Below are 26,989 nucleotides of genomic sequence, written 5' to 3' on the forward strand. Positions count from 1 at the left end.
CCCTACCTTGTCACAACACAACTGATTGGCTCAAACGCATTAAGGAAAGAAATTCCACAAATGAACTTTTAACAAGGCACACCTGTTAATTGAAATGCATTGCAGGTGACTACCTCATGGAGCTGGTTGAGAGAATGCCAAGAGTGTGCAAAGCTGTCATCAAAGCAAAAGTGGTCTACTTAGAAGAATCTCAAATATAAAATATATTTAGATTTGTTTAACACTTTTTTGGTTACTACATGATTCCATATGTGTTATTTCAAAGTTTTGATGTCTTCACTATTATTCTACAATGAAGAAAATATAAACCATTGAATGAGTGGGTGTGTCCAAACTTTTGACTGATACTGTACATACAGTGCATTCGGAAAGTATTCAGACCCCTTGACTTTTTCCAAATTTTTTACGTTACAGCCTTATTCTAAATTGGAATAAATATTTTTTTTCCTTCATCAATCTACACATAATACCGCATAACAAGTTTTTATAAATGTATGAAATAAATAAAACGGAAATATCACATTTACATAAGTATTTAGACACTTTACTCAGTACTTTGTTGAAGCACCTTTGGCAGCGATTACAGCTTCGAGTCGTCTTGGGTATGACGCTACAAGCTTGGCACACCTGTATTTGGGGGAGTTTCTCCCATTCTCCTCTGCAGATCCTCTCAAGCTCTGTCAGAATCGATGGGGAGCGTCGCTGCACAGCTAATTTCAGGTCTCTCTAGAGATGTTTGATCGGGTTCAAGTCTGGGCTCTGGCTGGGCCAGGGACATTCAGACACTTGTCCTGAAGCCACTCCTGCGTTGTCTTGGCTGTGTGCTTGGGGTCGTTGTCCTGTTGTAAGGGGAACCTTCGTCCTGAGCGCTCTAAAGCAGGTTTTCATCAAGGATCTCTCTGTACTTAGCTCCGTTCATCTTTGCCTCGATCCTGACTAGTCTCCCAGTCCCTGCCGTTGAAAAACATCCCCACAGCATGATGCTGCCACCACCATGCTTCACTGTAAGGATGGTGCCAGGTTTCCTCCAGACGTGACGCTTGTCATTCAGGCCAAAGAGTTCAATCTTGGTTTCATCAGACCAGAGAATCTTGTTTCTCCTTGTGTGAGAAACAATGGCAAACTTTTGGCAAACTCAAAGTGGGCTGTCATGTGCCTTTTTACTGAGAAGTGGCCCCTCTACCATAAAGTCCTGATTGGTGGAGTGCTGCAGAGATGGTTGTCCTTCTGGAAGGTTCTCCCATCTCCACAGAGGAACTCTGAAGCTTTGTCAGAGTGACCATCAGGTTTTTGGTCACCACCCTGACCAAGGCCTTTCTCCCCCGATTGCTCAGTTTGGCCGGGCGGCCAGCTCCAGGAAGAGTCTTGGTGGTTCCAAACTTCTTCCATTTAGGAATGATGAAGGACAGTGTATTCTTTGGGACCTTCAATGCTACAGAAATGTTTTGGTACACTTCATCAGATCTGTGCCTCGACAAATTTCTAAAAACCTGTTTTCACTTTGTGATTATGGGGTTTTGTGTGTAGATTGTTGAGGCATTTTTTTTTWGAATAATACATTTTAGAATAAGGCTGTAACGTAAAATGTGGAAAACTGAATACTTTCCAAATGCATTGTACATGTTTCCCGGTTTCCTCAGGTTCAAGGCTAAGCTGTGGCTGTGTGAGGCCCATCCACTGTCCCTAGCGGAGCAGGTGGCGCCCATCATTGACCTCATGGCCATCTCCAATGCCCTCTTCGCCAAGCTCAGGGATTTCATTACCCTGCGACTGCCACCTGGCTTCCCTGTCAAGATCGGTGAGAGAGTAGAGTACACTCCTGTAACCAGATAGTTTGATCTGCATCCTAAAGATCTGGCACATCATGGTAGTTAAAGTGGAGAGAAACCGGGAGTGGGTGATTATCAAAGTAGACTAGTGGTGTAAAGTACTTAAGTAAAAATACTTTAAAGTACTACTTAATTAGTTTTTCGGGGTATCTGTATTTTAGTATTTACATTTTTGACAACTTTTGCTTTTACTTCACTACATTTCTCAAGATAATAATGTACTTTTTACTCCATGCATTTTCCCTGACACCCAAAAGTACTCGTACATTTTTAATGCTTAGCAGGACAGGAAAGTGGTCCAATTCACATACTTATCAAAAGGACATCCCGGTTCATTCCTACTGTTTCTGATCTGGCTCATTCGCTAAACACAAATACGTCATTTCTACATGATGTCTGAGTGTTGGAGTGTGCCCCTGGCTATTCGTAAATTTACATTTTAAAAAATTGTGCTGTCTTGTTGGGTTAATATAAGGAATTTTATTTATACTTTTACATTTGACACTAAGTATATTTTAGGAATGACATTTACTTTTGACACTTAAGTATATTTAAAACCAAATACTTTTCCACTTTAACTCAAGCAGTATTTTCCTGGGGGACTTACACTTTTACTTAAAGCATTTTCTATTAAGGTATCTTTACTTTTACTCAAGTATGACAATTGAGTACCTTTTCCACCACTGAAGCAGACCCACCTGTCCTTATGCCATGTTGGACATTCTGGCTACTCCTTAAATTCATTCAGATGCTGCCTCAAAATGTGTTAATTTGAGCTCTTAACATTTTTGTAATATTTACATCTATTGCACATTAATTATGAATCCAGTGATAATCGTAAATCCTAAACATCTCTGTCACTGTCTCTGTCATCTCTTCATCTTCTCAGAAATTCCCATCTATCACATCCTGAATGCCCGGATCACCTTTGGGAACCTGAACGGGTGTGAGGAGGGGTCGGTGACAGGGCCGGGCCGGGTGGAGGGGGAGGTGGACGGACAGAAGGACAGCAGCCCCAGGACTGACACAGACACCCCCTCCCCAGGCAGCGACTCTTCTAGTGTCTCCAGCTCCAGCTCCACAAGTGAGAAACACACACATGGACACACACGCACACAGACAGTCACACACACACCCACCCACCCACACACACAATCCATCTTTACTCTACAATTAGGGCCAGGAGTGTTTCCCAATCTCATGACTTGACCAGGACAAAGTCCGTTTTACCTGGTTGGACAGGAAAAACTTTGACTCATAATAACTTAACATAACATGAGGGTCAGTCTTAAATTGATGTGGGATTTGGGTATGACATTTTTATTTAAATATATTTGGATACATTTTCCCATTCTAAATACATCTAATATGGCAGCTTAATTAATGACTTTAAATATGTTTTACCATTATGAGAATATTTTGCCACCAGTAAGACTAGTAACACAACCAATGACAAATTTGAGGTAATTGAGGATTTTGTTCAATTGAAACCACAGCTCAAATCTAACTCCTAGATGTTAAGTCCCTCATATGGTTCTGGACTGGTTCCGACGGACATTTTGGTGTAAAAAGTGCTCTGTGAACGCCGTAGAGTTATAGTTACTTATAGTACCAAAAAGGGCCATCTGTCTGCTTTCCATTTCCACACCCTCAGAGCTATATTTAGAAAGCATTTCAGTCATTTCAAGCTCTATTGCCCCACTTTTGTTAAATAGAAACAAAATCACATACAGTGCATTCGGAAAGTATTCAGACCCCTTGACTTTTTCCACATTTTATTACGTTACAGCCTTATTCTGAAAATGATTAAATTGTTTATTTCCCTCATCAATCTCCATAATGACAAAGCAAACATTTTTTGATAAAAAAAAGAAATCTAAGGAAATTCAAGAATGACCCATAACATCCCATCACTCCTGTCCTGTATCTCTCCTCCATGCAGCGTCGTGTCGTGGAGGGGAGATCCCCCCGTGTGTGTTCGAGCCTCCTCAGGGTTACACTGTGCTGGGAGGCAACCAGCGGGACAACAACATGCGTGGTGATGAGGAGGAGGATCTGCTGCAGTTTGCCATCCAACAGAGTCTGCTGGAGGCTGGCTCTGAGTACGACCAGGTCAGACTCACTCTGGCCCCTCATAGGGCTAACTGCCATCTCAACCTGGCTCGTCTTCATTAAAGAACACAAAGGAAAATGGAAAACATTTTGCAACGGAAAATGGAAATGAGCGTCCAGGTTGTCTGTTTAGTTTGTTTCCTGCCACTTGGTGCCTAATGAACACAAAGTATGGTATGACTGTAGTCCTCTTCATTCCTAAGTGAAACATAAGGCATCGTATGGTTGTTTTGTAACCTTAACTCTAAAGTAATACTATAGTTTGGGGGCTCATTCAGGATGTGAATCAACTACATGCACATCGCATTAATAGTGTGTACAGTTGTGCAAAGAGCTACAAATTCCATATACACTATAAAGACGTGTAAATCTGTCCTAATCAGCTAGATAGACAAACAGTTGACTCAGTATCCTAGGGCATAATCCAGTATCAACACTGAGATTGAAACATTGAAATGACAAGAACGTTTGGTGATTCTTCTTGTTGACTTGACTGACTATCTCTCTGACTCGGTCTGTCTACTTCCTGGTCTGTGTATAGGTGACTATCTGGGAGGCGCTGACCAACAGCAAGCCCAGCACACGTACTCTTCCCTGTGACCCCAGTCGCCTGCAAAGGTCTGCACTTCTCCGCACTCGACTCGCTATCCTTCTCAGCCTTTGTTTGCTAAAGCCTTGGCTCGTCTTCTCTCCAGCACACTGGAGGCCAGAGAGCTTCCTGGCTGCATTCACAGCACACAATGTCACTGTTGACTCACTCCCAGTCATGCACACACTGTTGTCTTTGTCTGCATTCCCTGCACCTCATACAGTAGATACACTCTGAGTGACTGGCCCCTGATATATACAGTAACTCTGCCTCTCTCCTGTATGCCCTCTCTGGGAACAATACACTGCATGTTACATAAACTCAAACAATTTAGTGTGTGTGTGTGTGTGTGTGTGTGTGTGTGTGTGTGTGTGTGTGTGTGTGTGTGTGTGTGTGTGTGTGTGTGTGTGTGTGTGTGTGTGTGTGTGTGTGTGTGTGTGTGTGTGGTGTGTGTGTGTGTGTGTGTGTGTGTGTGTGTGTGTGTGTGTGTTGTGTGTGTGTGTGTGTGTGTGTGTGTGTGTGTGTGTTGTGTGTTTTGGGGGGGTTTTACTATCCTTGGTTTTTACCAGAAGTCCTCACAAGGATAGTAAAACAAGGAAAATGTGGACAAGTGGGGACATTTCCCGTTCTCCAAAAGGAAAGGGCTATTTTAGTCTTGGGTTAGGTTTAGGGTTAGAATTAGGGTTTAGGGGTTTGGGGTTAATTATGATTTTGAATGGGAATCAATTGTTTGGTCCCCACAAGGATAGTAAAACAAAAGTGTGTGAAGTGTGTGTGTGTCGGTGTTGTTGTGTGTGTTTGCATGACACGTACGTGTGTGCATGCACATGACAACCCCTCTTTCCTACTCAAATTATGTCCTGTCAAAATGAATCTAGGTCCACCATATTTTTCACCATTCCACTGTCACTGACAATTCCTTTATTCTCCTTACACAATAACCTGTTTTCCAACCTCATTGTCTCCAACCCCCACCCACACTCTTCCTCCAGGACTCCCCAGCACAGGCCTTGCCCTCCAGCCAGCCTCTGTAACACGCCCACCAAGAAGACCCAGCAGCCTGCAGCTACGACCAGCAGCTCCGCCTGGCCATGGAGCTGTCGGCACGGGAGCAGGCAGAGGCCGAGCTACGGCGACGGCAAGAGGAGCAGGAGCTGCAGCGGATCATCCAACTGTCACTCTTGGAGAAATGAGAGCCTGTTTGGCCAGATGGGCTCTAGGAGGTATGGGAGAGGAGGAGGGGGGAGGTCCAGAGAGGGTAGTCAATAAGTTCCACTCTACTCCTGGCTGTGACAGCCTTGCTCCTCTGACCGTCCCATATCCCCTTCCCACTGCGCTCCTTCAATAAGAGCCTGTCTGTGTGGCACAACAGGGCTCTACAGTGCTGATACCGCTACAGTACAGACTCACTACTCTCTGGTGCACTCTGCACTCGCAGTCAGTGCAAGTTTACAACAAGAAACAGAAGAAACACTTTTAATGGAATGCTACATTGACCGACCACATCAGTGGGGCTAGGGTAATACAAATTGTGTTTGTGAAGGCCATTCTTTAATAAATGGTCCTGTGATTGGGGTATAGGGTTTGTGTCCACCTCACAGACCTGGTCTTATTCATTAGGCACCAACGAAAGAAAATGTCATGAAACAGGGATGGACTACCTGAAATTGTCCAATAGAAACACTTGTTTTTGTTTACCGTTGCAAATCATTTCGCATATGTGTGCCCTAATGAATACTGCCCTCTGTGTGCGTGCAGGTGGGTCAAGTGGGGTGGGATGTTGAAATACTCTGTTACTTCCTCATTTTTAATAGATTGCTACATCCCCCCCCCCCCCCCCCTTTGATTTGCACAAAATCGAGACATACTGTAATTAGACTGTGGATGGACTCTTGATGACTGTTAATGTTCGAATAAGTAGAGAGATAGAATAATAACCCTATAGAGTTAGTGTTATCATATTAACATATTAACATTATGTCAGGAGTTCATTTTAATATGTTAATATGATACACTATGACAGGAGTTAATGTTAATATATAACCCTATGACAGGAGTTAATGTTAATATGAACACTATGACAGGAGTAATGTAATATGTTAACACTATGACAGGAGTTTATTAATATATAACACTATGACAGGAGTTAATGTTAATATGTTAATATGGTAACACTATGACAGTAGTTCATGTTAATATGTTATATGAAACACTATGTCAGGAGTTAATGTTAATATGATAACACTATGACAGGAGTTAATGTTAATATGATAACACTATGACAGGAGTTAATGTTAATATGATAACACTATGACAGGAGTTCATGTTAATATGATAACACTATGACAGGAGTTAATGTTAATATGATAAAACTATGACAGGAGTTAATGTTAATATGTTACACTATGACAGGAGTTCTGTTAATATGATAACACTATGACAGGAGTTAATGTTAATATGATAACACTATGACAGGAGTTAATGTTAATATGATAACACTATGACAGGAGTTAATGTTAATATGTTAACACTATGACAGGAGTTAATGTTAATATTTAACACTATGACAGGAGTTAATGTTAATATGATAACACTATGACAGGAGTTAATTGTTAATATGATAACACTATGACAGGAGTTAATGTTAATATGATAATATGTAACACTATGACAGGAGTTAATGTTAATATGTTAAACTATGACAGGAGTTAATGTTAATATGATAACATCTGACAGGAGTTAATGTTAATATGATAACACTATGACAGGAGTTATGTTAATATGATAACACTATGACAGGAGTTAATGTTTAATATGATAACACTATGACAGGAGTTAATGTTAATATGTATAATGGTAACACTATGACAGGAGTTCATTGTTAAAATGTTAATATGATAACACTATGACAGGAGTTAATGTTAATATGATAAACACTATGACAGGAGTTAATGTTAATTGATAACACTATGACAGGAGTAATGTTAATATGTTAACACTATGACAGGAGTTAATGTTAATATGATAACACTATGACAGGAGTTAATGTTAATATGATAACACTATGACAGGAGTTAATGTTAATATGTTTAACACTATGACAGGAGTTAATGTTAATATGATAACACTATGACAGGAGTTAATGTTAATATGATAAACACTTGACAGGAGTTCATGTTATTGTTAATATGATAACACTATGTCAGGAGTTCATGTTAATATGATACACTATGTCAGGAGTTAATGTTAATATGTTAATATGGTAACACTATGACAGGAGTTCATGTTAATTGTTAATGATAACACTATGACAGGAGTTCATGTTAATATGTTAACACTATGACAGGAGTTATGTTAATATGATAACACTATGACAGGAGTTCATGTTAATTGATAACACTATGACAGGAGATAATGTTAATATGAACACTATGACAGGAGTTAATGTTAATATGATAACACTATGACAGGAGTTCATGTTAATATGATACACTATGACAGGATTAATGTTAATATGTTAACACTATGACAGGAGTTAATGTTAATATGATAACACTATGACAGGAGTTACTTTTAATATGTTAACACTATGACAGGAGGTCATGTTAATATGTTACCCTATAGAGTTAATGGTAATATGTTAACCCTGTAGAGTTAATGTTATATGATAACACTATGACAGGAGTTAATGTTAATATGATAACACTATGACAGGAGTTAATGTTAATATGATAAACTTGACAGGAGTTAATGTTAATATGTTAACACTATGACAGGAGTTCATGTTAATATGATAACACTATGACAGGAGTTAATGTTAATATGATAACACTATGACAGGAGTTAATGTTAATATGATAACACTATGACAGGAGTTAATGTTTAATATGATAACACTATAGAGGAGTTAATGTTAATATGATAACACTATGACAGGAGTTATGTTATTATTTAACCCTATGACAGGAGTTAATGTTAATGTAAACTGGCAGGAGTTATGTTAATTATGGATAACACTATGACAGGAGTTAATGTTAATATGATAACACTATGACAGGAGTTAATGTTAATATGATAACACTATGACAGGAGACTGGTTCGTTGGCAGCTAGTCTGCTCACAACAACAGTTACAGCATCCTATACCTTTCAATGTGTACGGCCATCATACAGCTGCTGTTGCTCACTCTTTGGACTCCAGAGGGGCTAATATAACCATGACCTACACTATATGGCTACACATAAAAATGAATATATACTGAAGAAAAACATAAATGCACATGCAACATTTTCAAACATTTTACTGAGTTACAGTTCATATAAGGAAATCAGTTAATTGAAATGTATGCATTAGGCCCTAATCTATGGATTTCACATGATTGGGAATACTGATATGCATCTGTTGGTCACAGATACCTTAAAATAAAAGTAGGGGAGTGGATCAGAAAACCAGTAAGTATCTGATGTGACCACCATTTGCCTCATGCAGCAGGACACATCTCCATTGCATAGAGTTGATCAGGCTGTTGATTGTGGCCAGCCTCTTCAATGGCTGTGCAAAGTTGCTGGATATTGTACACGTCGATCCAGAGCATCCCAAACATGCTCAATGGGTGACATGTCTGGTGAGTATGCAGGCCATGGAAGAACTGGGACATTTTCAGCTTCCAGGAATTGTGTACAGATCCTTGCGACATGGGGCCGTGCATTATCATGCTGAAACGTGAGGTTGTGGCGGCAGATGAATGGCACGACAATGGGCCTCAGGATCTCGTCATGTCATCTCTGTACATTCAGATAAAATTAAATTGTATTCGTTGTCCGTAGCTTATGCCTGCCCATACCATAACCTCACCGCCACCATGGGGCACTCTGTTCACAACATTGACATCAGCAAACCGCTCGTCCGCACAACGCCATACACTGCCGTCTGTCCAGTACAGTTGAAACCGGGATTCATCTGTGAAGAGCACACTTCTCCAGCCTGCCAGTGGCCATCGAAGGTGAGCATTTGCCCACTGAAGTCAGTTACGAACCCGAACTGCCGTCAGGTCAAGACCCTTGGGAGGACYACAAGCATGCAGATGAGCTTCCACGAGACAGTTTCTGCAGAAATTCTTCAGTTGTGCAAACCCAGTTTCATCAGCTGACCTGGTGGTTGGTCTCAGACGATCCCGCAGGTYAAGAAACCGGATGTGGAGGTCCTGGACTGACGTGGATACATGTGGTCAGCGGTTGTGAGGCCGGTTGGACGTACTGCTAAATTTTCAAAAATTTCTCTGGCAAGTTATCTGGTGGACATTCCATTGCATGTCAATTGCAAGCTCCCTCAAAACCTGTGACATCTGTGTGACAAAACTGCACATTTTAGAGTGGCCTTTTATTGCCCCCCAGCACAAGGTGCACCTGTGTAATGATCATGCTGTTTAATCAGCTTCTTGATATGCCACACCTGTCAGGTGGATGGATTATCTTGGAGAAATGCTCACGAACAGGGATGTAAAAAACAAATTTGTGCACAAAATTTGAGCGAATGGAACATTTCTGGGATCTTTTATTTGAACTGATGAAACATGGCACCAACACTTTACATGGTGCATTTATATTTCTGTTCAGTGTAGATCCATCTTTTTCATGGAGGTTATTACAGGGAGCACAGATATTGTAGGTTTCTGTTATCAAGGGAGAGGTGGAGAGAATAGAGATGACAAACGGGGACTGGTGGAGACACGGTTCATGGTGACCTTTGCGAGTTTGATATTCTAATGAAAAAGCATCTGTACTTGATATGAATGGAGTTGTGATGTGTTTGTCTGTGTGGAGTGTGGAGTTGTGGTATTTGTATGACATTTCAGCATAGCCTACACTTGGGATTTCATTTCTGACCTGAGCCAAACTCTGAGGGGGGGGGGTATATGGGCAGGTGTCACAAGTTGCTTGGTTTTTAGTACAAAAAATATTAAACTAGTATTAGAACATCAGCACAAGTTATGAGTCTGGTTCATACTCCTATTTATTGTTTAGCTTGCCAGATTAGTATTATTATTTTAAGTGGCTGGTTTTCACGAAGTAGGAGCTAGAGGTAATGAAACATTGTGGCGTGTGTAAGGAAGTCAATAAAAAAACATTTTTTTGAACATCGGTGGCATTCCCGTTTCTTTCATTAAAGGAGCAATTCACAGCTTTTTAACATCAGATGACTTATCTCCTGCACCAAACCTGTGTCTAACAGTGATGTTAAACATTCTGTTAAAATGATACGATAAGAAGTATTAAGAATTACTCCGGATGACATCATAGAACAGGAAATACAATAACATGTATAAACCAGCATAATCTTCACTGCAGTTTATGACAACCCAGTACCTTGGCTGATCTCTGAATCCCACTGCTGACTTGCCTCTGAAGCTAAGCAGGTTTGGTCCCTGGATGAGAGACCAGATGCTGTTTGAAGTGGTATTGGATGGCCAATAGGAGGCACTCTTTGCTCGTCTAAAAACACATATCCCACAGCAGTGATTGGGGACATTGCCCATCATAGGGTACTGTCTTTCAGATGTGATGTTAAARGGGTGTCCTTCTGACTCTCTGTGTTCACTAAAGATCCCATGGCACTTATTGTAGGGGTGTTAACCACCTAACCACCTAATCATCCCCAGCTTCCAACTGGCTCATTCCTGTAACTATTCCCCAGGTTGTTGCTCTAAATGAGAATGTGTTTTCAGTCAACTTACCCYTTAACAAAATGAACACAAACTGTATCCCTGCAGTCAGATGATACCAATGATAAGTATTAATCCTAGATTACACACAGGAGGTGCCATTGAGGTACACCTCCATTGTAAAATATTTTGGAACCTATAGAAATGCATGTATTAATGTCTACAATCGTGTTTGACAAGTATATTCTATTACAGACTCCTTAATACATATTTGTTTAATTATATTATGTGAACTGAACATTTACAGTACCAGTCAAAAGTTACCTACTCATTCAAGGGGTTTTCTATATTTGTACCATTTTCTACATTGTAGAATAATAGTGAAGACAAAACTATGAAATAACAGATATGGAATCATGTAGTAACTAAAAGTGTTAAAAAAAATAATTACGTTTTATATTTGAGATTCTTCAAAAGTAGCCACCCTTTGCCTCGATGACATCACACTCTTGGCATTCACTCAAATGAGGTAGTCACCTGGAATGCATTTCAATTAACAGGTGTGCCRTGTTAAAAGTTAATTTGTGGAATTTCTTTCCTTCTTAATGCGTTTGAGCCAATCAGTTGTGTTGTGACAAGGTAGGGACGGAATACGGAAGATGGCCCTATTTGGTAAAAGATCAAGTCCATATAATGGCAGCTCAAATAAGCAAATAAGCAAAGAGAAACGACATCCATCATTACTTTAAGACATGGTCAGTCAATACGGAAAATCTCAAGAACTTTGAACGCAAAACCATCAAGTGCTATGATGAAACTGGCTCTCATGAGGACCGCCACAGGAAAGGAAAACCCAGAGTTACCTCTGCTGCAGTTACCTCTGTTCATTAGTTACCAGCCTCAGAAATTGCAGCCCAAATAAATGCTTCACAGAGTTCAAGTAACAGACACATCAAAATCAACTGTTCAGAGGAGTGTGTGTGAATCAGGCCTTCATGGTCAAATTGCTGCGAATAAACCACTACTAAAGGACACCAATAAGAAGAGACTTGCTTGGACCAAGAAACACAAGAAATTGACATTCGGTAGAAATCTGTCCTTTGGTCCGATGAGTCCAAATTTTAGATTTTTGGTTCCAACCGCCGTGTCTTTGCGAGACGCAGAGTAGGTGAACGGATGATCTCCGCATGTGTYGTTCCCACCGTAAGCATGGAGGTGTGATGGTGTAGGGGGGCATTGCTGGTGACACTGTCTGTGATTTATTTAGAATTCAAGGCACACTTAACCAGCATGGCTACCACAGCATTCTGCAGTGATATGCCATCCCARCTGGTTTGGGCTTAGTGGGACTATCAATTGTTTTTCAACAGGACYATGACCGAACACACCTCCAGGCTGTGTAAGGGCTATTTGACCAAGAAGGACAGTGATGGAGTGCTGCATCAGATGACCTGGCCTCCACAATCACCAACATATGCTGAGCAACCAACAAGTGCTCAGCATATGTGGGAACTCCTTCAAGACTGTTGGAAAAGCATTCCAGGTGAAGCAGATTGAGAGAATGCCAAGTGTGCAAAGCTGTCATCAAGGCAAAGGTATAATATATTTTGATTTGTTTAACACTTTTTTGGCTACTACATGATTCAATATGTATTATTTCATAGTTTTGAGGTCTTCACTATTATTATACAATGTAGAAAATAGTAAAAATAAAAACCCTTCAAATGAGGTGTCCAAACTTGACTGGTATTGTATKTAAATATATAAAAACATTCTATTGAGTAGTAATGTTACTATCCTCACGACAACAAAGAAATTCTTAAATACATGTAATTTTGTCCTTGAAACATTTGAAATACTGTAGGATTCCATTCATTCCTATGGAGGACTGCTCCTTCTGAGGAGTACCAATATGGTGGCCGGTGGCTTCAAACCACTCATTGGCCATTACACAGCAATCCAGGGTTTATACACATCATTGGGTGATAACATTCCTACGTAGTTCAGTATCTACTAGCCAGCTCACCAAATGACAGAAGTGAAAGCACAAGCACAGCCCAGGAACCAGACAGGCTGTTTTGAGCAGCATTCACATCCTTTAAAATCTGATTCTGCTGGAACGAGTAACATTAAAACCACMAAGAGGGGCTCAGCGCTGTAAATGTGTGGAGAATCTTTAGAGGTAGAGGATAAATAACATATCCGTCCCAAATGCATTTTGGAGGGCGCTAGGCCAAACATCTGCACCAAGGATGAGACTCTTCATTTCAACACTCCTCTACGTTGACATCGGGGAGGGCAAATATTGAACTTCTTAATAAACTCATGAAAAATTTGTGTGTACCATTTCACAAATATTTCTACGTTTTAGTTATGAGTTTTAAGGCACGCTTTACATTTTATTCACAAGGCAGATTCTTTGAAAGCGTTCCAATATATACACAGGGTGCTGTCATCAGACACTATATCATCTGGGAGGCCGGCAACCTAAATCTCAGACTATTTTAATTAAACCGATGAACCAGGGAAGTAAAATTGTCAGTGTTAAATATTCTGCAGTGCAGACTTCACTARCTTAGAGAAACATTACTTACATGTAGAGGCTGGATATTTTTTAGTTATTGGTGCTTTTTCAATTGCTGTTTCCTGAACTCCTCAGAACACATTGGGGGGGGGGTTAAGAGTGGGACCTTGGACCTTCTCCAATACGTTTGAGAGGAAAGTGAGAAGATAGGATGCGAGAAATCATGGGAAGCCGAAAGGATGCGAGAAATAACCGAAAGACGAATAGATGTGGAGCCAGCGTCTCCTCCCCAACTTAACATTGCACTTCCTGTCCTGTCCACATGGGGGACGTCAAGACAGATCCTCAATATAAGGCAGAGCCGTTAAAACCTGGGCTGAGTTCAGCAGGACACAACGTTGAGCAATGTTCACATAGAAATATGTTACGTAGAACAAACATACCTCTCTGACATGTAGAATAAGCGACCATGTCGTCTCTGTTCAGGACATTTCTATCAGCAACGCTCCACAATGTTTACAACTGAACACAGCGCACCACAGGGGATCTATTTAAAAAATAAAACTCCTCTGAATTTCAATCATGAATCACAGGAGTCATGTATGTATATATATTTTTTTTAATAGGTAACAGCTACGAACAGGATAAAAAAAACAACGTTGTCTTGTTTAAAATAAGAATAAAGGATGTGACTTACACTTCTCTTCACATACAACAGATACACAGACAGGCTACCATAGAATCAGTGCAAAAATATTCCCCAGGTAAAAACAACTTTAAAAAAAGATTAAAACAAGAGTAAAGTGCATGTTTTTTGAGAAACAGCCCCCTAGTTTTAGTTGTAGAAATTACAGCTGTTTTAGAAACCATAAGGGGGGGACCCACAGACACACATACCTCCACAGACTCAGCATTCACCTGAACATACACGGACCACAAGTCCACACTAACAGATTACATAGGGTGCAACACAGCTAGTCAGTGCACACATACGACAGACAAGGGCCCAAGGGGGACAGTCTGGACCATAGTGCACATGTAGGGCCTAGGCCACCCCACACACACACACACTCATAGACACCCTCGGCCTAGGGCAGAGTGTAGTGAGGTTACATGGTATTGTAGAGCACAGTGGCAGTCCGTTTCTTGTCGGTAGCCTTGCGGACCCGCCGCAGCAGGTGACTCTTCCCACTCTTCGGGGACTGGATGCGGGTGAGCTGGGGGGAGAGGTCTGTCTCTAGCTCCTCCTCCCCTTGCAGAACAAGCGATGGAGGTGAGGAGGGAGATGGGGGATCACTCCCTGCAATTTGGGAGCCCCTATCAGTCCTGTCTGGGTCCAGTGGGTACACCCCCTTTAGGGGGGCCCTGGGGGTGTGGGGGCTCTGGGACAGCACCCGCTGCTTCTTGGAGACATCTTCTAAGCTGGGGTGATGGTGGGAGCGGGGGGTGGGCACCAATGGGGGTCTGTGAGGGCTGGCAGTGGTGGGCCGTAGGTCCCAGTCACTCAGGTCGTTGGCTGACAGCTCCAGGCAATCCAGCTTGGCCAGCGAGGCTGAGCGCTTCATCAAGGAGGGGGGCGTGAGGCCCGCCTGGCGGATCCGCACCTCGATCTCCATGGCCCTATGCCACACGGGCGTCTCCCTGTGATGCAGGCCCTGGAGCTGATGCTGCCCCTGACCAGGTCTCTCTCCAGCCCCCAGTCCCAGCCCCCCCGCCTCGTACAGGAAGGCCTGCAGCTCCCTCAGGGTCTCCTGGATCTTCTCCAGCTCCTCACTGCTGCGTGCCAGGGCCAGCCTTCCGTGGTGGGGCAGGGGAGGGGAGGGGCGATCCGTGTCTGAGTCCAGGGCCGTCACCCCCTCCAGCCACAGCAGTGCAGGGGAGGCCCGGGGCTGGGCCCTAGATGGCTCCAGAGACGAGCACACGATGATTGGGATGGGCTCAGGGGTGTGGTGGGCGTCTGGGTAGTGAGAGAAGGAAGGCTCTGGGGCAACGTCCATGTCTAAGACGACAAACCCTCCCTCTGTCACTCTGGTTAACTCTGTCTCCCCTTTGGGCTCTGCAGACAAACTGAAAGCCTCGTTCAGTATTCTTCCTTGTTCAGGAGCAGGGGGGCAGTCTGTGGTAGGAGCGAGGAGGGGTGGGCAGTCCGTGCTTGTCGTTTGGAGAGGAGATCGTGTGGGGTGAAACTCTGCACTGGGGGAGTGGAGAGGGGAGCGTTGGGTAGACGTGTTGCTGAGAGGTAAGTCCAGCTCCTGCCTCAGCCTCTGCTCCAGCTGTTTGGTGGCCCTGCGCACCGAGCCGGCCGGCCAATCCGAGGGAGGCGTGGAGGGGGATTGTGGGTAGGAGGAGGGCGAGGTCAGTGGGGTCTCCTCGTCGTCTGGGCACAGCTGCTGGGGGCTGCGGGGAGCCGGCTGAGCGGAGGAGAGGGGCGCCGCTGCCGGGGGGTGGGATATGGACTCTATCTCTGTGACGATATGGCGGACTGACACGCCGTTGTCGTGATGGAGAGGCGGCGAGGCTTTGGCGTGACTGGATCGGTCGCTACCGTCCTCCGTATGGGGGGAACTCTGAGATAGACGGAACAGAGAGAATGGTTTGAATGTCTGCTTTAAATGATACCTAAGCACAGTTACCTTTGTATTAATGCTGGAGCGTCACTAAAATCTTCCAAAATACATTTTACAGAAAGAAAAGGACACCGCCCTAACAAAGTATGTAGACAACAGCTGTCTAAAAAGGTCTGGGGCTGTATGTACTGTTTCAGGCGCCTCAGACTGCTGATCTATGATCAGCTCCTCCTGACAAGATAATCTTATTCGTTGTGATCTAAAAAGGCAGAACTGATCCCAAATCAGCCCTCCTAGTCTGAGACGCTTGATACACATTAGCAATGTATTAGCAAGGGAAACTGATCATAATGTAAAGGTACTTCCAATAGGTGGCAGTATTGTACAAACCATCCCCAAAGACATCCTTGTGTTGCTCCCTCCCTATCCAATCGAATGGATTATGATCAAATCCATTGACTGTCTCCATTGAGTACTGTAATCTTGTTAATCACTCAGTAACTCTCAGCAGGGCTGTGGAGCTCTGAAGGACATAGAACGGAGGCCGGCGTTCATCATTCGAAGTAATTTCAATGTAAAAAAAACAACAACAAAAAACCTCACCTTTTCCTGTTCCTCTTCCTCAGTGACTGGCAGTGCTCCAGCAGGGTTCTCGGGGGACAGCGGCTGCAGCTCCTGGCTGGGGCACCGCGGCTGAGGCGTCCGCTGAGCCATCTGCTCGGAAAGAATCCGAGTCCTTCCGTCTTGGGACAGGCCCAGGAATTTCTCCCGGGCGCTGAAGAAGTCGATGCTGTCTGTGCTGAGGTTGGAGGACGCGGTAACGCATGTGGTGTCAACGGGGTTAGCGAGGACAGTGTCTTTGTCACCGCCGCTGGGGTTGTTGTTGTCATCATTGGCGTAGGGTCCTAAAGACAGAGGCGTTGTTGCGGTGAGAGGGCTCACGGCCATGGGGATCTCTGGGGACGCCATAATGACACTTTCCCCCCTCTCGCTCAGCGGGTCTGACAGGGAGCATCCCAGGGTGTCTGAGTCGTCACTGGACTCCAGGGTGGCCTGAGATACGACCTCTGAGCTGCTGAGGTCAGGCAGATCCAGGGTCAGCGCTACACTCTGGGCTTTCTGTTTAGGCACAGGACTGGACAGATGTGTGCTCAAACCTAGATGGAGGGGTTTGGCCAGTGGCTGGGGGAAGGGAGAAGGAGGGAGGATATGCAGTGAGGGGGGAGGATGGGGGACGGCGGTGATTGGCACCGTCACGGCCACCACCGCCAGAGCAGAGTTGTCCATTCTCTCCTCGGGCACCACCGTGGCCGCCCGCGGAGTAGGCAGCGGCGGGAGGAAGGGGTCCTGGCGGGGTCCTCGCCCTCGGGAAGACAGGTTCTCCCGGGAGTCACACAGACCGTTGGACGCTGACGGGCCAGGGGAGTGGGAGTGTGAGCGAGTGAGTCGGACGGGCTCCGACTGTGTGTCTGAGATGTGGGAGCCCTCGGCCTTGTTGTCGGGGTCACTGGCGGCCCCAAGCGCCTGGAGCAGGAAGCGTTGCAGGGAGGGGGTGGGGCCATTGTTGTTGTTGTGGGGGTCCGAGCGGCCCAAGGTGTGGCTGTGAGGGCGCGTCTTACACAGCAGAGACTCGTGGCGCTCTGAGAGGTCGCTGTCCGAGTGGGAGCGCCACAACTTGTTGTGCCTCTGCTTACTGCAGAGAAAGGAGGAGGAAAATAACAAACTGTCAATTTTCTTCATTCCATCACTGAAAAAGAGTCACTGCAGAGCCAGGTGTCTATGTGGCCCAATATGTGAGAGCTGTGTGTGTGTGTGTGTGTGTGTGTGTGTGTGTGTGTGTGTGTGTGTGTGTGTGTGTGTGTGTGTGTGTGTGTGCGTGCCTGCCTACCTGGCCAGCAGGATACCCTGGTACTCCTCCAGCTGCTTCATGAAGGAGGGGTTGGGCTTGGTGACGCCGCGGCGCTCCTTGACGTACTCGAAGGCCCTCTCCAGGTCCCAGCCGTACTCCTTCATGGCGTAAGCGATCACCGTGGAGGCCGAGCGACTCACACCCATCTTACAGTGGACTAGGCACTTAGCCCCTGCTTTCCTAATAGGGGAACACAGAGCACGGGTTAGAGTAGAGGGAGTGAAGAAGACAAGCTGATGACATACAGTGCATTCAGTAAGTATTCAGACCCCTTCCACACATTTTAGTTATGTTACAGGCTTATTCTAAAATTTATTAAATAGTAATTTTTTCTCCTCATCAATCTACACACAATACCACATAATAAAAAATAAAAAAACAGGTGTAAAAAAATAAAATAATAAATCTCTTATATGAAATGTACTTATGTATTCAGGCCCTTTACTGAGTACTTTGTTGAAGCACGTTTGGCAGCAATTACATCCTTGAGTCTTCTTGGGTATGACGCTGCTAGCTTGGCACACCTGTATTTGGAGAGTTTCTCCCATTCTTCTCTGTAGATCCTCTCAAGCTCTGTCAGGTTGGATGGGGAGTGTTGCTGCACAGCTATTTTCAGGTCTATCCAGAGATGTTCGATCGAGTTCAAGTCTGGACTCTGGCTGGACCACTCAAGGACTTGTCCCGAAGCCACTCCTGCGTTGTCTTGGCTGTGTGCTTAGGGTAGTTGTCCTGTTGGAAGGTGAACCTTCGCCCCAGTCTGAGGTCCTGAGCAGGTTTGCTCCGTTCATCTTTCCCTCGATCCTGACTAGTCTCCCAATCCTCTCTCGGAGCTCTAGGGACAATTCCTTCAACCTCATGGCTTGGTTTTTGCTCTGGCATGCACTGTCAAGTGTGGGACCTTATATAGACAGGTGTGTGCCTTTCCAAATCATGTCCAATCAATTGAATTTACCAAAGGTGGACTCCAATGAAGTTGTAGAAACATCTCAATGATGATCAATGGAAACAGGATGCACCTGAGCTCAATTTCGAGTCTCATAGTTAAGGGTCTGAATACTTATATAAATAAGGATTTTCAAGTTTTTTGTGTTTTCGCTTTGTCATTATGGGGTAGTGTGTGTAGATTGATGAGGATTTTTATATTTAATCAATTTTAGAATAAGTCTAATGTAACAAAACATGGGAAAAGGGAAGGGGTTTGAATACTTTCTGAATGCACTGTACAGTATTGTATCTTGATATAGTGGCTCATGCTTATGTTATAGAGCCTTCAACCTCAACTCTGGACCTTAGAAGCCAGTTCCACTGCTTGTTTTCATTGTTCCCCTCTAATCAGGGACTGATTTAGACCTGGGACACCAGGTGGGTGCAATTAATTCTCAGGTAGAACAGAAAACCAGCTGTCTCCAGACTTCGTAGGGTTATAGTTGAATACCCCTGGTATAGACCATTCACATTGCTAAAAAGAACAATGCTAAAACCAAATATGCAAAAAATGAAATTTTACTAAAAACGTTCTCAAAATTAAAGCGAATCCTCTGAAAACCGAATTAATAATACTACATTTTCTTTGACAGATGGCTTTCTAGACACTCAAGAACACCTAATAGAGTGCATCATATCAGAGTTCCTACTTGGCCTTGGTGATGAACTTGTAGGTGTCGTTCCAGTACTCCAGCAGGTTGGTGGCCTCCTCGTCGTACACGCGGATGTTGTGGTACTCAAACATGCCTGGGAAGAAGTTGTCGATCTCCCGCGTCACGTTGAGGATGTACCTCACACTGAAGGAGTGAAACGGAGAACGTTACTCGTTGGAACTTCTACTCAGTATTGAAACTGTGCTGCAACTGTCACAGTAAACAACAATCTTTGACATGAAGATAGACGACTCAGAATGGTCTCTTACCCGCTGGTCTGCAGCTCCTCCAAGTTAGAAGCGTTCCACTCAGAGCCCTGGATACAAAAACAACAGACTTAAGTCCAAACTCGACAGATAATCATACAGATATCAGCAGACAGTCCGTCAGAAAAAGGGACAAGAGGAAGACTACTTAAAAGGAGTGCACTATATAGGCAATAGGGTGCCACGCAGTCCTTGACCGTGCTCTTACCAGGTAAACATGGTCAAAGATCTCTGTGGGGCTGTCCATCTGACCCAGGATGACGATCATCTCGTTGTCAATAAACTCCTTGAACTCCCGAAGGTTACACGCCATCTGCATCTCCAGCTCTGTGCGAATCTGAGGAGGAACCGGTAGAGAACCCATTAGAACCCGTATATGACCTGTTAGAACCAGAACCAGTAGTGTGTGCCACAACATCTTCAACCCACCTCTTTGGAGGTGACATTCTCCAGGTCTTTCTGCATCATGATCTCTCGGAGGCGAGTCTTGATCAACCTCTCTGTGCGTTCCCTCTCTGTGGGCCTGTGGACACACAAAACACACCCTCAGTACACACACACCTCTCAGGGTTACGGGGTCTCAATTTAACTCTCACCCAGAACAGCTTGACCACACCACACTAAATATGACTTAGAGGAACTCACTAAAGCCACTTAGTGCCCCAGGTTCTCCACATCATACAAAAACACAGCTCAGTCCAGATTTGTTCTTGTTATAATGAGTCCCTGCCCTCCCCTCTCTAACTGCATTTGAGGACACATTTAGCCACTTGCACAGCACTAAGGGAAACATGCCCTGATTAGGTCCCATGAGACCCCGCTTCTGGTCTCCGCCCTCCCTCTCAGTCCCCCCCCATCACTCGCTCTATCCATTCACTCACTCCCCTCCCTCTATCCTTGTCTGTTCCCCCTCGCTATCTCTCGCTCCCTCTCCTACCAAATCACCTCTCGTCACAGTGGCTATGCTCCCACAACAGTCAACATTGTGCAGCAGGAGCAACAGGTGTGTGTTGGGCTTTTGTGTTGTTGTCCCAGTCTGATGACCCGTCACGCTTATTATTATTATTATTATGACACGTCCTTATTGGAACATCGGAAAGAGCCAGGGGTAGCTTGTTTATAGAAACAAAGACTTGATTGACCTCTTGAGGAAAGGGTTTGGGGACTTGAAACGTGTTGCACATTTCAGGACGAGACAGAGCTACTGCCGGGGTTGGGTTACTGGCTATGCCAAGAGAGCCTGACTTCTTTGAATAACACACACACACACACACACACACACACGTGCCAATGAACTCAAGGGTAGGGGTCAATTTAATTTTAACTCAGTCAATTCAGGAAGTAAACTCGGAATTGGAATTTCAGTTGACCACCTGAATTGAAATTGACCCCAACACACTACAGTCATAAGCGGTACACTGTATGCAATTGCACACATTCAAGCTATACATGCACATATTTGCAGGGACAAATCTGGGTCAAATCAGTGCATGGCCTCAATACTGAATAGAAGGAATGCGCAAAGAGCGAAGGCAAATATGACGTCTGTCATCGACAGGTATCTTAGCTTTGACCCCAACAGGACTTAATAACACACTAGCATAGTCTGCCTTTAAGTGTGTGTGCACAGTACTCAAGCCTAACCAGGGTGTGTGCGCGCGCATGTGTGTCCGTGTGTGTGTGTACGCACGTCTTTCCACTGTGCTTGCATGGCGCGCCTTAACGCTAGCTGGGACGTTTAATGTCACTGCGGAGGCTTAGGGAGAGGCTTACTCTCCTCATCTCTCCAGGAAAATACCTTTAAACCGCTTTGGGTTTGACCTCTTTCCCCCTGCCTCGGTGTCACTCAGTCCATTCCTCTCCTTAAAACGTCTCCCAGCGTGTCAAGTGGTATTATTTCTACTCAATTACTCATCCGTCACCCCTCCATTCTCTCCTTCGTTTCTACTGCCCACCTGCTTCCGTCCATCCGTCCGCTCGTCTACCTCTGTCTAGCTACTTTTTCCATGCATAAATAAAGCGGTCACGGAGAGGGGGCTATTTTAGACGCTGCTGGCACGCAAGCCGAGTTCCGGCGTTACAGAAAGGCCCCCCTAAACGAGCAGCCACACGTGACAGCGACGGTGGGGAATTTCCCCGGTTAAACAAACCTAAATCCCAGAGGTGCATCGTCCTGCTACAGCAGATTGTTTTATACCTCGGTCATAACGAGGCTGGGTGTCGTGGCAACAAGGGAAGGAGATGGCACTGCACTCGTAATTGGGCAATGTTGTTTTCTTTGGGAGATAAGTTGGTGTGAGTCCAGCTGACCTACCCCCGACAACACCTCACCACAGTTGCTTAATATGGAAGTGTGTGTGTGTGTGTGTGTGTGTGTGTGACTGACAGTGGTACACTCACACGTCGGTGAAGAGGACGGGCGAGTCGGCGCGGTGGGACTGGACGTCCTGCATGGCGTTCCACTCGTTGATGCAGACCTGGTCAGAGGAGACCTGGCTCTGGTAGTAGCTGACCCAGGTCAGGAACAGGCTGCCGGGGTAGTAGTTGTGACAGCGGGCCACCTCGCACGCCTTGTGGAGCGACTGCAGGGCGGACCTGGGGGGGGAACAGGGGGAGGTGGAGAGATAAGGGGAAAGAGTGTGATAACAGGATAAACAACAGATAAAACAGGGGACAAGTCAGAAGAAGACAGCGGGGGGGGGGTCAAAGTCTGAGGAAAAGAGACGGAGATGACAGGAGGAGCGCTCACCACATGGCCTGGACAGAGACCGGTTTGAAGACATGGACCCTGTTGACCGTGGACACACTGAAGCCCCTACAGAGACAAACAGACAGGTTATGTGACAGTCCCACTGGGCAGAAGAACTACAGTAAACGCAGGAAGGAGGAAACGGGTGTCGTATCGCTCTGCTTACCCATCTCCATCCAAGTGGATCAGTGTGTCGCTCCACAGGGGTAGAACCAGCCCCATTGTGCATGAGCTGCAGGAGAATAGACAGCTGTTAAAGACGGTACACACACCTCCAAAGATGTGGGTCTCTAACACACACACACTGCATGCAGTGGTACTAACTACGAACCTGTCTGAGGAGCCAAAGTCCATGCCCAGCACCACGCTCTCCTCCGTGTCCTGTCTCCCATTGGTGGACACCACCACCATGTAACGCGTGCACTGAGGCTGAGCGTACGCGCTCTCCAAGCGCACGGCCTTAGGGAAGACGGGAGAGAAAAGAGGGATGAGGTCAAACTCTGCATTTGGAAGTATTCCTCAGAATCGTTCTAGACTCATTTGTCTGCCATGTGATTGGAAACGTCATGAATGTGACATTTGAGCTTGATGTATGCGAGCGTGACGCGGAGCGTGAGAGATGACGTACCAGGCGGATGTTGTCTTCTGGCCGCAGCACAGTGAACATGGTCTGCAGGTGCTGCTGGAGGTCACCTGAGGAAGGAGAGAGAGATAATCAGTCCACTAGCAGCGTCGTACCCACTGCACGCCATCTGCGCCTACGCATTACTCCTCTGGGTGAAGTACACATTATGCAGGCATACAGAACACAGTGTCTGATTAAAACGACGCAAGAAACTCCAAAACACAGCTCGGAGAAACATTTACATTCGAAAGCAGCCGAACAAACAGGAAGTGTCCTTCACAATTACGACTACAAGGGCCAAAAGGACATTTGTCATTGAAAATAAGAGGGCTGGTACATCCAACTAACAGAATTGGGAAAAACCTCCTAGCAAACCCAGCGGAGCAGAGAGTTACAACAATTATCTCTGCCGTTGAGCACGAGGACACTGGTATGGAAAAACACACGCCTAAATAGCAACTCTATGGCAAGGCAACATGCAGTCAGTGGACCACCTGTGTCATATTGTAACAGCTATGGTGTCAATTGAACTGGACAGCTCTGCTCCGGTGACTTACACAACAGCGCCTTGGGTTGGTTCCCTCAACACTGCAGAATGCCTGCTGCATTCCAACGATAAGCAGCACTATGGTTTGGCCTCATGTTGGGGCTGTGTCAGTTTCCCATGAGTCTGTGTTGAGTTTTGGGGCGCGTTCAGCAGGACACAACGTTGTGGAACATTCAGATAGGCTATTTCGTTGTTATAAAGAGCTGAACAGACAGGCATCACTGACATGTAAAGTAAGGAATCGTGTTGGCCGTATTTGTGGAATTTCTATCATGAACGTTCCACAACGTTGGCCTAATGAACTCACCCCTGTCCTATGGTTGTGTTTGTTGGTTAGATTATTGTCCGTCAGTGGGAGGGCATACCTGTGTGTTTGTTCTGCCGCTGGCTGATGCCGGGCGCTGAGGAAGGGGAGGAGCCATTTCCCCGAGGCAGGAAGACAGCGGCGCCCTTCACAGTCAGGAAGCTGTCGCTGATGCTGATTGGAGAGAGAAAACACAGGGTCACAGAGGGGCCAGAGACAGAGGCTAACAGAATGTTCCGGGCTAGAGGTCCACACACACATTCTTCATAAGTCAGTCTGCAGAGCAACAACAACGTGGTCCAGGCGCTAGCTACTACCCGGTGTAACCACATGTAATAAACAGACAGAGCCACGTGCACTCCAACACAGAACACAATGTTCCCCTCTGGCCAGGCCGCATGCCCTTAACAGCTGGGGGCCAGGGGGGGTGGGGGTAGAGCTGAGGGTCAGTTAGAGCCCCCCCTGCACAACTGGCTCAGATGGAGCAGAGCTCCCGCTGTGGGAGTTCATGTACGGGATCACTCCTCTCTGTGGTACCGCATAATCACGTTAACTATAGTACACAGCACACCATCACACTAGAACAAGAGGCGAGGTCACGCGATCTACAGGGATTACTAGCTGATGGAGATGGTGTGTGTGTGTGTGTGTGTGTACTCTACTATCTAGACAGCACAAACATATTGTCACATGGTGGCACACTGACCTTAACTCATATCAGAGGGCGAGGAGACCTACTAAAGACTGTCAGGTGACTGATACAGGCCTAGGCTACCATTGACCCAATACAGGCCTAGGCTACCATTGACCCAATACAGGCCTAGGCTACCATTGACCCAATACAGGCCTAGGCTACCATTGACCCAATACAGGCCTAGGCTACCATTGTGCCTTATTGACCCCCATGTGAAGTGTGTCTTGATGAGCTGCTACTATGCTAAGAACTACGTACTGATCCATACAGCCAGCATCATTTCCACCACACAATCACATCTAGCGTGGATGATTGGGAGGCATAGTAGTACTGTCCGTCTGTCTTTGTCCTCCCTCACACAGGATGGGGGAAATGAGCAACGATGAGCCGAATAGCAGAAGCATGGGGGTGGCGTGGCAGAGAGAGGCTGTACAATCTGAGGAGTGAGGGGGACACGCCTTGACCACAAATAGAAAGAAAACAAACCCGAGAGAAAAAACTCGGCCCGGGTTGAGCTCATTTCCCATCCTGACCCATTCACCCCTGACCCAGCTGTTTCCTTCTACTTCATCTCTCGCGCTTTCTTCGCACCGCTATGTCGCTGTGTTTCACACGTAACTTTTCTCCCCTCCTGTACAGCTGTATCTAATTATGTCTGAACCACGGGGTGCAGCACATGCAAGCCCATGGCAGGAAGGAGGAGCAGAGCAGTAGCTCACATGGTGTGTACAGTACGTGCGTGTGTGTGTGTGTGTTCACGCGAGAGAGTGAGAAAAGAGAGAGAGTTAAGCATTCACCTTGTGTTTTCCACTACGGGACACTTGAAAACGATGAGTAGCTATCAGAATCAGACAGACCGCACCACAGGCAGCAGCAGCAGACAGGACAGAGCTCCAGCAGGAAGCGGCACAATGTCAAGTGTAATACAACACTGACCCTTAGCGAAGAGCTTTGCACCTCCCGCCGGCGTAGGAATCCAAAACGAGGTAGCCAGACACACATCACTGTCGAGTGGATCTTTACTGTTGCTACAAAATATATATTTATTTCATAAATGACTACAAATAAATGAACTCAAATTAAATAAATGACTATGAAATAACTAGACTGCCTTGTTCAGCCACTGTAATTCACATTCAAATGAAGCACATGAAATGGCTCTCCTTCGGGTGTATCTTTACTGTGTAAGATAAACCCAACAGTCAGATCAGTAGACAAAGGGGTTATTGTTGTCCACTAACTAGCTAGTACACTCAATGTAACTGGTTCCAATGTGAAATATTATACACACCTCAACTGATAAGGCTACGGCTGATCATTTCCCCAATATAGTTTGAAACTCACACACGGTCCGTCGTAAATATTTCAGAACTATTCGGACTATGCTAGAGTGTTCTGAATCACCACTATGTGGGCGTGTCCCAAACGGCACCCCAATCCTGAAATAGTGCACTACTTTTGACCAGAGCCCTATGGGTGCAGCCCCTAACAGTGGAAATAATGAGTGTGGCTGTATGATGGTAGAAATAGAGCCACTCTAGACTAGAGCCACTTTGGCCGATTCATGTCTACGGGCAGCAGGAGCGGGCATTGAGGCAGAGGCGACACTAACACTCATCTTTCGGCATGCAGCACAGGGCAGTACTTGTTAGGGCACAGACACAATCATCACTATATGAGAGGCCCTTCTCTGATAGCCTAGCGCCACACTCTCCTCCTACACCCAGAAAGACGTGTGTGTGTGTGTGTGTGTGTGTGTGTGTGTGTGTGACTGACATCCCCCCCTCCCCTCCCATATTAGTCTAACTAGGAGAGATAAATATAGGCCCAGGCTGCAGAGGCCTGGCTGCCATGGCCGGCGCTGCTTAAGGCTCTATGCGTTCAGGCCAGAAAGATAGGGGCTGTAGTGAGTGAGTGAGTGAGAGAGTGAGAGCAAGTGAGATGGATAGAGGGTCTGCATTCTAGCACTTCCTAAG

At 45.4% G+C, this 26,989-nt stretch overlaps 2 protein-coding genes across 3 annotated transcripts in view; one reads left to right on the plus strand and one right to left on the minus strand.

Annotated features, from left to right (window-relative positions):
* LOC111960486 (ankyrin repeat domain-containing protein 13B-like) overlaps window positions 1-6,536 on the plus strand; it is a 46,662-nt gene extending 40,126 nt beyond the window's left edge. The window contains 6 exon segments of the mRNA XM_023982483.2: window positions 1,641-1,798; window positions 2,719-2,913; window positions 3,772-3,941; window positions 4,483-4,559; window positions 5,523-5,580; window positions 5,583-6,536. Coding sequence (XP_023838251.1) covers window positions 1,641-1,798; window positions 2,719-2,913; window positions 3,772-3,941; window positions 4,483-4,559; window positions 5,523-5,580; window positions 5,583-5,723 — 799 coding nt within the window. The 3' untranslated portion in view covers window positions 5,724-6,536.
* A 7,799-nt stretch (window positions 6,537-14,335) lies between these two features.
* LOC111960487 (protein phosphatase Slingshot homolog 2-like) overlaps window positions 14,336-26,989 on the minus strand; it is a 34,558-nt gene continuing 21,904 nt past the window's right edge. For both annotated transcript variants that reach the window (XM_023982485.3, XM_023982484.3), the window contains 13 exons: window positions 24,381-24,493; window positions 23,472-23,536; window positions 23,175-23,302; window positions 23,010-23,075; window positions 22,844-22,909; window positions 22,495-22,689; window positions 20,524-20,617; window positions 20,303-20,431; window positions 20,098-20,144; window positions 19,826-19,972; window positions 18,171-18,371; window positions 16,886-17,975; window positions 14,336-16,282 (listed from right to left, as the gene is read on the minus strand). In XM_023982485.3, coding sequence (XP_023838253.1) covers window positions 14,825-16,282; window positions 16,886-17,975; window positions 18,171-18,371; window positions 19,826-19,972; window positions 20,098-20,144; window positions 20,303-20,431; window positions 20,524-20,617; window positions 22,495-22,689; window positions 22,844-22,909; window positions 23,010-23,075; window positions 23,175-23,302; window positions 23,472-23,536; window positions 24,381-24,493 — 3,799 coding nt within the window. In that variant the 3' untranslated portion in view covers window positions 14,336-14,824. The remainder of the gene's footprint in view (window positions 16,283-16,885; window positions 17,976-18,170; window positions 18,372-19,825; window positions 19,973-20,097; window positions 20,145-20,302; window positions 20,432-20,523; window positions 20,618-22,494; window positions 22,690-22,843; window positions 22,910-23,009; window positions 23,076-23,174; window positions 23,303-23,471; window positions 23,537-24,380; window positions 24,494-26,989) is intronic.

Source organism: Salvelinus sp. IW2-2015, linkage group LG4p (genome assembly GCF_002910315.2).
Source record: "Salvelinus sp. IW2-2015 linkage group LG4p, ASM291031v2, whole genome shotgun sequence".
NCBI lineage: Eukaryota > Metazoa > Chordata > Actinopteri > Salmoniformes > Salmonidae > Salvelinus > Salvelinus sp. IW2-2015.